This window comes from Muscardinus avellanarius (assembly GCF_963383645.1).
Source record: "Muscardinus avellanarius genome assembly, chromosome: 8".
NCBI lineage: Eukaryota > Metazoa > Chordata > Mammalia > Rodentia > Gliridae > Muscardinus > Muscardinus avellanarius.
The window spans coordinates 207,782-219,974 of NC_137794.1; the positions used below are offsets into that span (position 1 = coordinate 207,782).

The 12,193-nt window shown below is 45.2% G+C and overlaps 1 protein-coding gene across 1 annotated transcript in view; it reads left to right on the plus strand.

Annotated features, from left to right (window-relative positions):
* Positions 1 to 12,193, plus strand: part of DNAH8 (dynein axonemal heavy chain 8) — a gene marked incomplete at its 3' end in the record, with an annotated part of 220,834 nt that overhangs the window by 138,417 nt on the left and 70,224 nt on the right. The window contains exons 70-73 of the mRNA XM_080700493.1: positions 3,168 to 3,305; positions 5,268 to 5,395; positions 6,126 to 6,297; positions 8,245 to 8,400. Coding sequence (XP_080556619.1) covers positions 3,168 to 3,305; positions 5,268 to 5,395; positions 6,126 to 6,297; positions 8,245 to 8,400 — 594 coding nt within the window. The remainder of the gene's footprint in view (positions 1 to 3,167; positions 3,306 to 5,267; positions 5,396 to 6,125; positions 6,298 to 8,244; positions 8,401 to 12,193) is intronic.

Genomic DNA, 12,193 nt, shown 5'->3' on the forward strand with positions numbered 1-12,193 from the left:
AACTTTCTATACAAGCTAAGAAGCAAAGAGTCAAACAAAAATTAAAAGGGTGCTTACAAAAGAAAAGAGATGAGGATGTCACAGACATGCTGCAATACTAAATGCTAGAAGGGAAAGGCAAAACATGAGCAGAGGCTTGAGGAGGAAGCTGCTGTGCTCCAGTAACTCAGTGAAAGGCAAAGCTACTTTCCTTGTATGAGGAAATGAAAAGACAGTCCACACGCATGCATGCAAGCACGCATGCACGCACCACGCCACGTACACCTGGCCAGGCTCTCCTTCACGTCTGAGGAAACAGAAAGGCTTTCTTAGGAAAGCAAGGAGTCATAAAAGACGCCACCCAGGTATGCAGAACCCCCAATCTCCAACTCCAGCCCTGTACCCCGACAAAGCTCAAATAATGGAAGGTGATTGTTCTGTAGAACAGAAAATGGTAGGTGAGTGCACAGGATTCCTGCTGTTCATAATAAGCCTTTAGCAGCCTCTTTGAACTCTGTGCATAGATAACTTTGAGAAAAATAGAAAATAAATTTAAAATGAGAACATTTTAACAAAGGGAAATAATGGGAAAAAATTGGGGAGGGCTATTAGTGCTGGAATCTGAGGGCATTCTAACTCTGATCTATGTCCCCCAGCCCCTTTTTATTTTTTGTTTTGAAACAGCTTCTTGCTAGGTTGCTGAAGTCAAACCTGTGATCCTCCTGTCTCAGACTCCCAAGTGCTGGGTTTACCACTGTGCACGACCCCGCATAGCTAAAATAGTACTATTAATGTAGAATTCAAGGGGAAAATCAGGCCCATGAAGGCAGTTGGTTTTTTTATTGATAAAAATTATGATCCGTGCTGGGTACGGTGGCGAACGCTTGTAATCCCTGCGCTTGGGAGGTGGAGACAGGAGGATCGCATCGCATAGGTTCAAAGCCAGCCGCGCTGGCTTAAGAGACCCTGTTTCCAAATAAAAGTATAAAAATGGATCTGGGAGTGTAGCCCAGAGATATAAGGGTTTCCAGGATCCCCAGTACCACCAAAACAAACAAAAAAAAATTACGATCCACAAGGAAGACAATTATAGTAATGATTTATGAAAGAAATATAGCAGCATCAATTGACATAAAGCATACTCTGTTAGTATCTCAAGGGTGAATTAACAAAAATAATATGGTAACCCGAGATTGTGGCACACACTGTCAATCTACAGTGGCCCATAGGCACAGGGCTGGTTCCTAGGTACACATGCTGGGCCACAGAAGTGTCTAGGAGGGCCCTGACTTGTTCTATTGTTCTGCTGTTGCCCTCTTAAAATTCTGAATAATCCTTTAACACAACACTCCACATTTTTATTTTGCACTGGTCCTTGAAAATCATGAAGCCAGTCATAAGTAGTCATAAATCAATAGCTACATAGAAATTTCATATAATATTATATTGAGGCTGAATAAATTGTACTGAACTTTCTTTAATATAAACAAATAATATGAAATTCTGGTGTCCAAGAAACATTGACAAAAAGTGATCATATTCAAGAACACCTTGATTAAATTCCTCAAAACAAGAAATTCCTGGGGCCTCACTCTCTGATTATAAGCAATGAAATTAGAAAGTTTGTGTTTAAAAGGCCAGTCGCTTCTATTTAGGAAGGATGGAGACAAGCTCGTTGGCCCAGCTGCTGTGGTGTGGTGGGCGTGATGCATTCCCAGCCTGTGAATGAATAAAAGAAATTACACATTCTGTGCAAAAACTAAAGTCATGCTCACAAGCACATATATACAAAAAACTCAGAGCAGAAAAGTGAATAAAATAACGTTTAAATTATAGACTAGAAAAACAGTGGAATTAATGACAAATCTAAGAACTGGTGCTTTGCAAAATTAAATTGTAAAGAGATATGTTCTGAAATGGGGAGGAAAGCGCCAAGAGCACGTGCATGTATGTCATTGTTCCATTATAATGGAAGCTATACTGCACCAATAAAAGCTCACAAAAAAAGAGATATGTCCCTGGAAAATCTAATCAAGAAGAAGAAGAAAAAAACCCACCACAACCAATGAACGTGGAAAGATGAATGCATAGAATTATAGATTCATAGGTTTAAAAAATCAAAGAGAAAACTTTATGTAGTCATATGTAAATACATTAAACAGTTTAAATGAAGGTTAGATTGGGAAAAAGGCTAAAATCAAATGTTGAGAAAGAAAAATATACAGTTATCAAAGAACTTCTACTCCAGAAAGCTCTGGGCCTACATCACTGATTTTTTTTTCTTTTTGGTGGTACTGGTGTTCCTGGAAGCCCTTCTACCTCTGGACTACACTCCCAGACCTATTTTATACTTTTTATTTAGAAACAGGGTCTCCTAAGCCAGAGCGGCTGGCTTCGAACCTGCGCCATCCTCCTGTCTCCGCCTCCCAAGCGCGGGGATTACAAGCGTGCGCCACATGCCTGGCTGATTTTTTTTTTTAATAAAATGCACAGCATACACCATTATATACTATTTCTACCATGCAAATTCAATGGACTTAAATAACCTCAAGAGCATAGTCATTTATTAAAATATCAGTTTTAACAGATACCATGCTGTAGGACTTAGAAAAAGATAAAAAAAAAAACTACCGTGATAGTAATTTCATTCAAAACATCTTTACCCCCCCAATCTAAAATGTTCACATATCCAATAGTATTTATCACAACATATTTGTAAGAATTAAAAATGGAAGGGAAGGAATATATAAAAGTAGCAAAAATTTTAAGTAAATAATAATACATCTAGATTGTGGGATATGGCTTAGCCTTATCTCTAATGTTTATGAAAAAATTGCTTAAGGATATGAGAAAATGATTTTACCAGATTATGTGAACATCGAAACACTACTTACCGAATCTTAATGCTCACAGCTTCCCTCTGAGTAAAATCAGGGGCTGTTTTGGTTCTTCCTTACAGTGTTGTATTTTACATGTTTTTTACATCAAGCATTAATTATTAAAAGGAAAAACTTGATGAAATACAACCAAGACCCTGTGCTTCCCCGGCGATAAACCAGGAGACACGTGATCTCCATAGTGCCAGCCACTGTGAAGGTCATGCGATTCTTGCCAACACTTAGCATAAACACCACGAGTGTTGCATAGAGCAAGCTCAGCTCTGCGCCACCTGCCTTCTTCCTTTCCAGGCGAACCTGGCCAAGCAGGAGGGCCGCCTCGCCGTGGCCAATGCTGAGCTGGGGAAGGCGCAGGCGCTGCTGGACGAGAAGCAAGCTGAGCTCGACAAAGTACAAGCAAAATTTGACGCGGCGATGAATGAGAAAATGGTGAGACGAAGGACGGGAAGGAGCAGAGCTTGCTGCACAAGTGTGCGTGCGTTCAGAAGCTAGGCCAGTGTGCACCGTGAACGGTCTCCCGCAGTGCCTGCAGCTCCGTCTGCCTGTGGGTCCTTGGCACTCAAACTCCTCCTCTGTGTTTTCATCACCGTGTTTCTGTAAGCTGTGATGTCGTGTAGAGAATACTGATTTTAAAGTTGGAAAACTGGATCTGAGATCCCACCCATGGGCACGTCAGGTGTGCAGCTGGGGCCAGCTGACTGTGCTTTATCTGTCCAGCGGGGACCCGGGGACCCGACACAAGCTGTTGAGAGCAGCCAGGAGCTGTGCTCTAGGGACAAGGAGGTGACAGGGTCAGGCGGGGCCTTGATTTCCAGGGTTTGCTGATTTCTGTGCTGATTGCTCTCCCCACCGTCTGGGTTAAACTGTGGGTGTGGCCTGGCGGGTGTGAATTGGGGAAAACACACCACAACGCGATTTTTACTCCTTCCACCATGTAGATACAGTAGACTTAAGTAGCCTCAAGAGCTCAGTATTTAAATGTTAATAATTAGAAAGGGATGAGGGTTTTATGCCTTTGCTTTTAATATAATTCTTTAATTGTATATGTGTATGTGTGCGTGTATATGTTTGTGGTACTGGGGATGGAACCCATTCTACCTCTGAGCTACACCCCCAGCCCAATTTTTATTCTTTTATTTTGAAACAGGGTCTCACTAACTTGCAGAGGACCTAAGTAGCTGAGGCTGGCTGTGAACCTGCAATCCTCCTGTCTCAGCCCCCCAAGTACTGAGATTGCAAGCTAGTGTGTGCAGCCATGCTCAGCTATTTTCAAGTGTTTATCATTTAACTTTTAATATGGCTACATTTATCACCAGCTCTCAAATATTCTGAAAACCGAACAGCTGTCTTTTATGAGCTGGTTCGAGCTGCCTATAGCTTGAACTGTGTGAGGTTTTTCTGTGAGAAATACTTTGTAAAGTGCAAAGAATTTAGGATTATTATTAATTCCAAGAATTTAAGATGTATGTTTTACTGATTTGATTCTTAGAATAATTTTTAAATTTAACCTGTATGATTTGAATTCTCTCTTACAAAATCGCTTTTCTTAAAATCCCTAAGGTAAAATCACCATGTCATGAATGAATTATCAGTTCAATTACCAGAGTATTATTTATTTTGAAAAGTAGGAAATTCTTCCATGTAGTTACATGTGTGAATATGATGGGTGTTCGAGCGAGCACTTGAAGTTTTCTGAGACATTTTGCCCTTACTGTTGGGGTGAAGACCCATTCTTCAGCTCAGGAACCCAGGATCAGCGGGGTCCTTGTCTAATGTGACAGAAAACAGTTTTAGCATGTGCCAGTCAGAGATATACAGGTCAATTTAGGAAGTAGGACATATATATTCAAGGGAGAATGCTGGCCACCTCAAGGGGAGTGCGGGGCTCTTCTCTTACAGGGGGTTTCGTGAGGGGTGGGCTAGAGGAGGGAAGTGAGAGTGATCTCAGCCCAGGAGTCTCCGAGGCAGCTCATGGTGGTCTGGTGATCTAGTGAGCTTTAGGAAGGATTGTCTCGGTCCAGTAGTCCTGAGGCGGTTTATGGTGATCCAGTGGTTTGGTCCACCTTAGTGGCCTCAGAGTGATTGAGGTCTCTATTATTTGACTGCCAGATAAGCTAGAGACTCATTTCTAGAGTTCTCAAAATACTGTATCTGTGCCATTAAAAGTTCACAGGGCAGTTGTAGTCTCTTTCAGTTAACTCTGGGATGTACAGATCTCCCAGAAATTTTGGAGAGAAAGGCCTGGGAAAGAGAACTGATTTGGGGAGTGGAGGCTGAAGAATTTCAGCTCCACGTTCTTTTATTAAAGTTGCGCTTTACTTTTTGCTTCTGTCCCTGTCCATCTCCTTATCTATTTATTTCTTGTATCCTGCCTCACTACTACGAATGCAGGATCTGCTCAACGATGCCGACATGTGCCGGAAGAAGATGCAGGCGGCGTCCACGCTCATCGACGGGCTGAGCGGGGAGAAAGTCCGATGGACCCAGCAGAGCCGAGAGTTCAAAGCTCAGATCAACAGGTCTGGATTGCAGCCTTGGCCTCGTGGCCCTCCTTAGCCGGTCCCTCCAGACCCACAGCTTTGCGATGTTAGAGGACACCAAGTCCATTTCTGTGGCGAAGCATTTCCTCCTCGGTCCCACCTGTCCCTCTGAATCCCCGCGTTTAACAAAGTGCTTCTGCTGGCAAAGAAGACCCGGCGAGGTGTTTTTCAACTCAGCTGTGGTTCTGCAGCGCGGGCTTCTGGAATCGAGGGTGCCTTTGACGTTGTTTGGACTTTCCACAACAGTCCGATCACTCGGTCTAGTTCTTGGTGCCTCAGTGGTTATTTGTTTTGTTTTGTCCTTTTGCGGTGGGTCGCACGTAAGGGTTTCTTGTGCTGATGTCTACTGGGTTCCTCAGAAAACTCAGAAAGGTGAACGAGAAGGGAGTAGGGAAATGGACGAAGGAACGTTCATTCCACAGCAGGCTGGCTGTGGGCAGGACCGGGGCGTAGGGTGAGGCACCTGTTGCTGCAGCAGGGAGTCTGCTTTCTTGCCCCCAGACCCACCCTAAATGTGGCCCATCTTACCCCTTTTGGGTCTTGGGCTCCCTTACCGCGTGGTCTCTGTGTGCCTAGCTAGGGTAAAGAAGGGTTCACCTGGTAACTAAACCAAACTGCGGTGTGTCCTTCCCAACTGCGAAATGGCGGAGCTGGAGATGCGTCGGGCCACTCATGGTGGGGAGGGGTCTCGTGTGTTTTCTCCTGACAGGCTTGTAGGGGACATTCTGCTGTGCACTGGCTTCCTCTCCTACCTTGGTCCTTTCAATCAGATATTCAGGAACTATTTGCTTAAAGATCAGTGGGAAATCGAGTTGAGAGCCCGGAAAATTCCTTTCACGGAAAACCTGAATCTTATTTCAATGTTGGTGGATCCCCCAACTGTAAGTCCTACTTCCTGCAAAATATTTGAATTTTGCCATCTATTTCTTACTAAGACAGGAAGGTCCACCTAATTAATACTTTTTCTTCTTAATTTTCAAAGATTGCTTTGAAAATGCTTAAAAGTAAAAAAAAAATTATTTGTTCTCTCTCTTTCTGTGTGTGTGTGTGTGAGAGAGAGAGAGAGAGAGAGAGAGAGAGAGAGAGAGAGAGAGAGGAGAGATATTAGAGATGAAACCCAGGAGTGCTCTGCCTCTCAGCTACACTCTCAGCCCTATTTCGCTTTCTGTTTTGAAAGAGGGCTTTGCTAAGTTGCTAAGAATTTCCCTAGCCACAACCCTGCAGCCTCCTGTGTCATCCTCCCAAGTACTGGGAATACTGGTGCGCAGCACTGTACCCAACTAGGAATTCCACATTTGCAGAAGCTCGCCTTCAGACCAAGCAGGTGGCACTGCTGTGGGGGTTACAGGCTTGCCAGCGCCGAGCTTCCTTGGGACTCCTCGCTGTTCACAGCACGCCCGTGAAGCCGCACGGTCTCCCACACATGCCAGGCAGACGCAGGCAGTGGCCTGGGCCGCAGGTGCTGGTAGGGACTCTCCATCGCTCAGTCTCCTACTTGCAGCCGTGTGGCACCGTGGCATTTCCTGGCACCACTGAGTGAGCGCGCCCTCCTGCGCTGCCCCTGCTCGCTGGCTTTTGATGCCTCTGTCACTTTCCAGGATAACCCACGGAGCTCCTGTAACAGACGCCCTCCAGGCAGTTGGTATTCAGGAGTTGCATTTTTGATTTGCAAATATGCTCTCCAAGCCTCCAAGCCAGGCGTGGTGGCGCACGCTTGTAATCCTAGCGTTTGGGAGGCTGAGACAGGAGGATTGCGGTTCACGGACAGCCTCAGCTACTACATAGGCCCTTTGCAACTCAGTGAGACCCTGTTTCAAAATAAAACAATAAAAAATAGGGCTGGGGCTGTAGTTTGGAGGTAGAATTTCCCCTGGGTTTTATCCCCAGTACCACACACACACACAGACAGACACACACACACACACACACACACACAGACAGACACACACACACAGACACACAGACACACACACACACACATACACACACAAATATATATATTGTTCTCAAATATGCTTCTTTAGGGATTCAAGACTATTAATTTCATATGACCACTATCTAAAAGTTAAAAAGAATCTTGAATACAATTTGAACTCATCCTTATGGCAAATAGATTATGTGATGGAGATGCATTGGGCACTGGTAAAGCAAGGCAGGCCAGGAGAGGGGTTTTTATTGTTATTAATTATGGCCGCTGGAGGTCCTGAGATAATTTAATGAGGATGGAGGCTGGTTGGTTTTCTGGGTCTCTCCTGATTTTATTGATCATGTGGAGAGACTGTCAACCTTCTTTAAATTTGGAGAAGGATATATTCACAAACATATCACTGATGAGCACAGCTCGGTGGTATGTACCTGTAATTCCAGGACTTGGGAGGCTGAGACAGGAGGATCACAGGTTTGAGGCCAGCCTCCACAACTTAGACCCCATGTGGTCAGGACAAAAGGGCGGGAAGAAGCATCAGCGCCTCTTAGGTGTGCTTTCTTTCTCGGCATCGAATGACAACCATTATCTCCTCTGACTCCACATCAGCCGTACGGTGCAGGCAATTTACAGTGTCCCCCCCAGTACAAAAATGCAGCATAAAAGGATAACCCTAATCCTGGACATTGCGGGAAATTCATTAGATTATAAATGTGTTTTAAGTTATTATTATTAGATTCACACTCTTGCCAATTTTTTCCAAAATAGCAGTTGCATAGTCTCAAGGGGGGGAAAAATGAACAAATAATAATAATAAAAAAAAAAACGTATGCTCTGGAACTTGGAATTCCTAATGAAAGCATCCTGCTGTCCTCTGGCTGACCGCACGTTTGCTGTCGCTTAGATCGGCGAGTGGGGACTGCAGGGACTTCCGGGAGATGACCTCTCAATCCAGAATGGCATCATTGTGACAAAGGCCACCAGATACCCCCTCCTCATAGATCCACAAACCCAAGGCAAAACCTGGATTAAATCAAAGGAAAAAGAAAATGACTTGCAGGTATGTGGCACTGGATGCATGGGAAATCACAAAATTTTCCCAGAATTTCAGTGGAATCTGCTAGTCACCAAGTTGCCATCTGTGTTAGTCGAAGTTTTCAGTTAATGTAACCAGCACCTGAGTAACCGTTATCTTTGAAAGAAATAAGGTTTTCCAGGCGTGGTGGCACAGGCCTATAACTGCAGTATTTGGGGCTGATACAGGAGGAGTGCAGGTTCACGGGCAGCCTCAGAAACTTAGTGAAACCCTGTTTCAAATTAAAAAATAAAATAGGGTCAGTGGTGTAGCTTGGAGGTTCAATCCTTAGTACCAAAAAGGGAAAGATAAGGCTTATTTTGGCTTACAGTTTGGAAGGCATCAGTCCATGATGGGTGGGCTTTGCTGCCCTTGTACCTGTGGTGGGAGACCACCGTGCACTGGCAGCACACAGCACAACCTTCACCTCACGGGGATGTTAAGGAGGGGAGCGAGAAGGGCTGGACCCCTCCTCTCCCTTCAGGGCGGGCCCCAGTGACTGGAAGACCGGCCGGCAGCTCCATCTTGAACAGCGTCTCCCTCCTCCCGTGTCCCCAAGCTGGGGACTCACCCTGTGGCACCCAGGCCTCTGAGGGACACCGCAGATTCTTAACGCAGCAGCTTTTCTCTGATAAGGGTCTGCTAGTTTACACGCCAGAGCTTGGGACAGCACTGTGGGTAGCGGCTCCGGCCTCCTCTCCTTTCTCATCCTCTCTCACCTGTCTCCCTCTCTCTGTTCATCCCTGGCTCTGTTGTCTTGTCAATTGAGCTTTCGTTCTGGCTGTTGGGCTTGGGCTTATAAGAAAGCGGCGAAAGCAGTGATCCCTGGACTTGCGGCCACTGCTGCGGCCCTAGCTCAGACACTTGGAACGGCAGAGCAGAGCAGACCAGGATCCAGCATGGGCTCTGCAGTCTCATGTAGCTGGTTTTAAGTGATGTAGGCAAGGGCAGGATCCTGACATTCTGGACTCTCCTGGAGACGTTGTTACCATCGGTTTAGCTACTGATAGGAACAATTCAGTGTTTCCTGGATAGTGTCTCCAGAATTCTAAGCCCCCTGCCTCTGTATATTTTTCCTAAGTTATTTTTACTAATCAGAATGTCTTTCCCCACCCTACTGGCCACCCCACTTGTGGCCCCAGTAAGCATCTTAAATCTTCCTCAAGTCTACACCCAGCACGGCCTTCATCAGACCCTGTGTCCTGAGCTTCGTAGAGCCTGTCTCAGATTCTCCCTGTGTCTTGTTAGTACTTCTGCTGTGGACTTAGCACCTTCTTCAGTTATCTTGCTCTGCCCATCTGTGTTTTTTATTTCTTCTATACCAAATACTTCTTGCTAACCAGGTTAATGGTTTTATCCATCTTTGCACTGTCTGCACAACTCATTTATTTATTTACTTTATTTATTTATTTTGGTACTTGAGATAGAATCCGGGGCATTCTACCTCCGAGCTACACCTCACAGCCCTATTTATTTTTTTTTTATCTCGAAACAGGGTCTCGCTAAGTTGCTGAGGCTGGCCTGGAACCAGCAAGTGGTCCGCCTCAGCCTCCCAAGTCCTGGGATGACAGGCCACTGTGCCCAATAGTTATTGAGTTTAAGTGAGTCAATCAAAAAGTGTCATCGTTCTAGGAGAAATCATGTGTCTGTCTTGATAAATGTAGAAGGAGCACTCGGTAAAATTCAGTACCCATTTGTGATTTAAAAGCTAGCTGCTAGTGAACCAGGAATTGCAGGGAGAGTCTCCAGTCAGAAGAAGAGTCTCCACAAAAGCCTGTAACAAGCATCACTGAATGGTGAGATATCGAAAGGCTTCCTCCTGAGCGCAGGGCTTCCCAGGCAAGCGGAGAGGGCCTCGGACCTGGGAGCATAGTAAGATGCGCCCCTCGTGGGCACTGCCCCCCTGCAACAGCGCATTCCTCTAGGTTCCTAAGAATCCTAGTGAACAAGGAGGCGTACTTGGAGGGGCCGAGTTAAGGAAAACGGTGTCCACTTCCTCAGAGCTCCTTGGGGGCCACGTTCCCAGAGGCCTGTGCATGTGGGTACAGCAGAGCACCCCAGCTCCCACGCGGCTCCCTAGATCCAGCTGAGCTGTCGCTGTCCCTGGCCCGTTCCCAGCTTCCCTAGCAGCTGAGCTCCCCACTTGGCGGACTCATAACCTTGCCTGGACAGACGTCCTTAGCTCCGAGGGGCCCTGTGCCCCGGGCTGTGGATGGCCCTGTCTTCTCTGGCCAGAGATCTGGCTTTCTCTCTCAGCACTAAATCCATCAGTAGCCTTCATTCAGGTTCTTCTTCTTCTTCTTCTTCTTCTTCTTCTTCTTCTTCTTCTTCTTCTTCTTCTTCTTCTTCTTCTTTTTCAGTAGGGGATGGAACCCAGGGACATTCTACCTCCAAGCTACACCCCCAGCCCTAGTTTTTTATTCTTTATTTTAAACAGGGTCTCACTGAGTTGCAAAGGGCCTCACTAAGTAGCTGAGGCTGTCCTTGAACTGTGATCCTCCCATCTCAGCCTCGAATGCTAGGATTACAAGCATGTGCTACCACACCCAGCTCATCAGGTCCTTCTTGATGCAGCCCGGTGCCTTAAACCTTCTTGTGAAGTAACAGAAATGTGCCTGGGGCACTTACTTAGTTTCAAAACCATCTACTGCTGGGATGTAATTAGATCAAACTGTATTCTCCTTCTTCAGAAAACACTAATTTCTGAGTGTGTGGATGTATGCACGCCCAAACAGAAATAAAAAACAGAGCATGGTGTGTGTCCAAGACTGTCTGCTACCTCGTCGTCTTGGGCTCCTGGAGGTGCTGCTCTGACTAATGGAAAGAGCGTATCCACCAAAGGTCCCTGTCAGTTCACTGTAGGCGACGCAGGCTCTGGGAGTGCTCGCACATGCTGCTTCTCCACAAGAAAATCAAGTGAATTAAATTTGAAGCTGTGACTCCAAGAAGTTATTTCAAGTTTGTAAAGATACTGAAAATAGTTAAAGATAATCTTAAATCGAGAGAACAGGATAAAAGTGAATTTAGTTTTAGTGGGACCTTATCCTATTCTGCTTAATAACTTAGCTAAAGCCGTGTGTGTGTGTGTGTGTGTGTGTGTGTGTGTGTGTGTGTGTAAGATTTACCTTATCAACATGTAGCAAAGCCTTTATGGCACAGACTTTGTCTAAAGAAAACTCTCAATCCCAGAAAACAATTTCCTTCACTCCACACCCGGCCATATCACCCATCTATCCATTCTCCCCCCCACCCCCGTTTTTTTTTTTGTTTTTTTTTTTTATAAAAACAGGACAGAAAGTGGGCTTTCTTGATTGTTCACAGCAGCTGGTGTATATTGATTCAGTTGGTCTATGTCAATTCTTTTCTGATCACTCACTGTCCCAGTAGATCTTTCTTGTGTCCTGAGGATTGCAGCCCAGAGAGTTAAGATGAGCTGTGGGGGAAAGGGATCCCAGGAGACATGAGTTCAAGCCAATTGGCTATGCAGATATTAATATGTATCTGTTTTCACTAATATACCAACATTGATCTTGAAACGTGAAATCCTGTGAGATAATCAGAGCTCCGATTAAAAAACAACATAAAGACAAAGTGAATATATAGCCTGATAGGTTGACTTTATGGAAGTATCATGTTCTTCCCTGTACCACCAAAGACAGAACACATAGGTAGACCTGGGCTTGCCAGTCTTCTTTTCTGACATTCTTACATGTATTTTTTATCACTTATTTCAGAGGGGTCCTGCGAAGAGATATATCATTAATATGCAAGTTATATG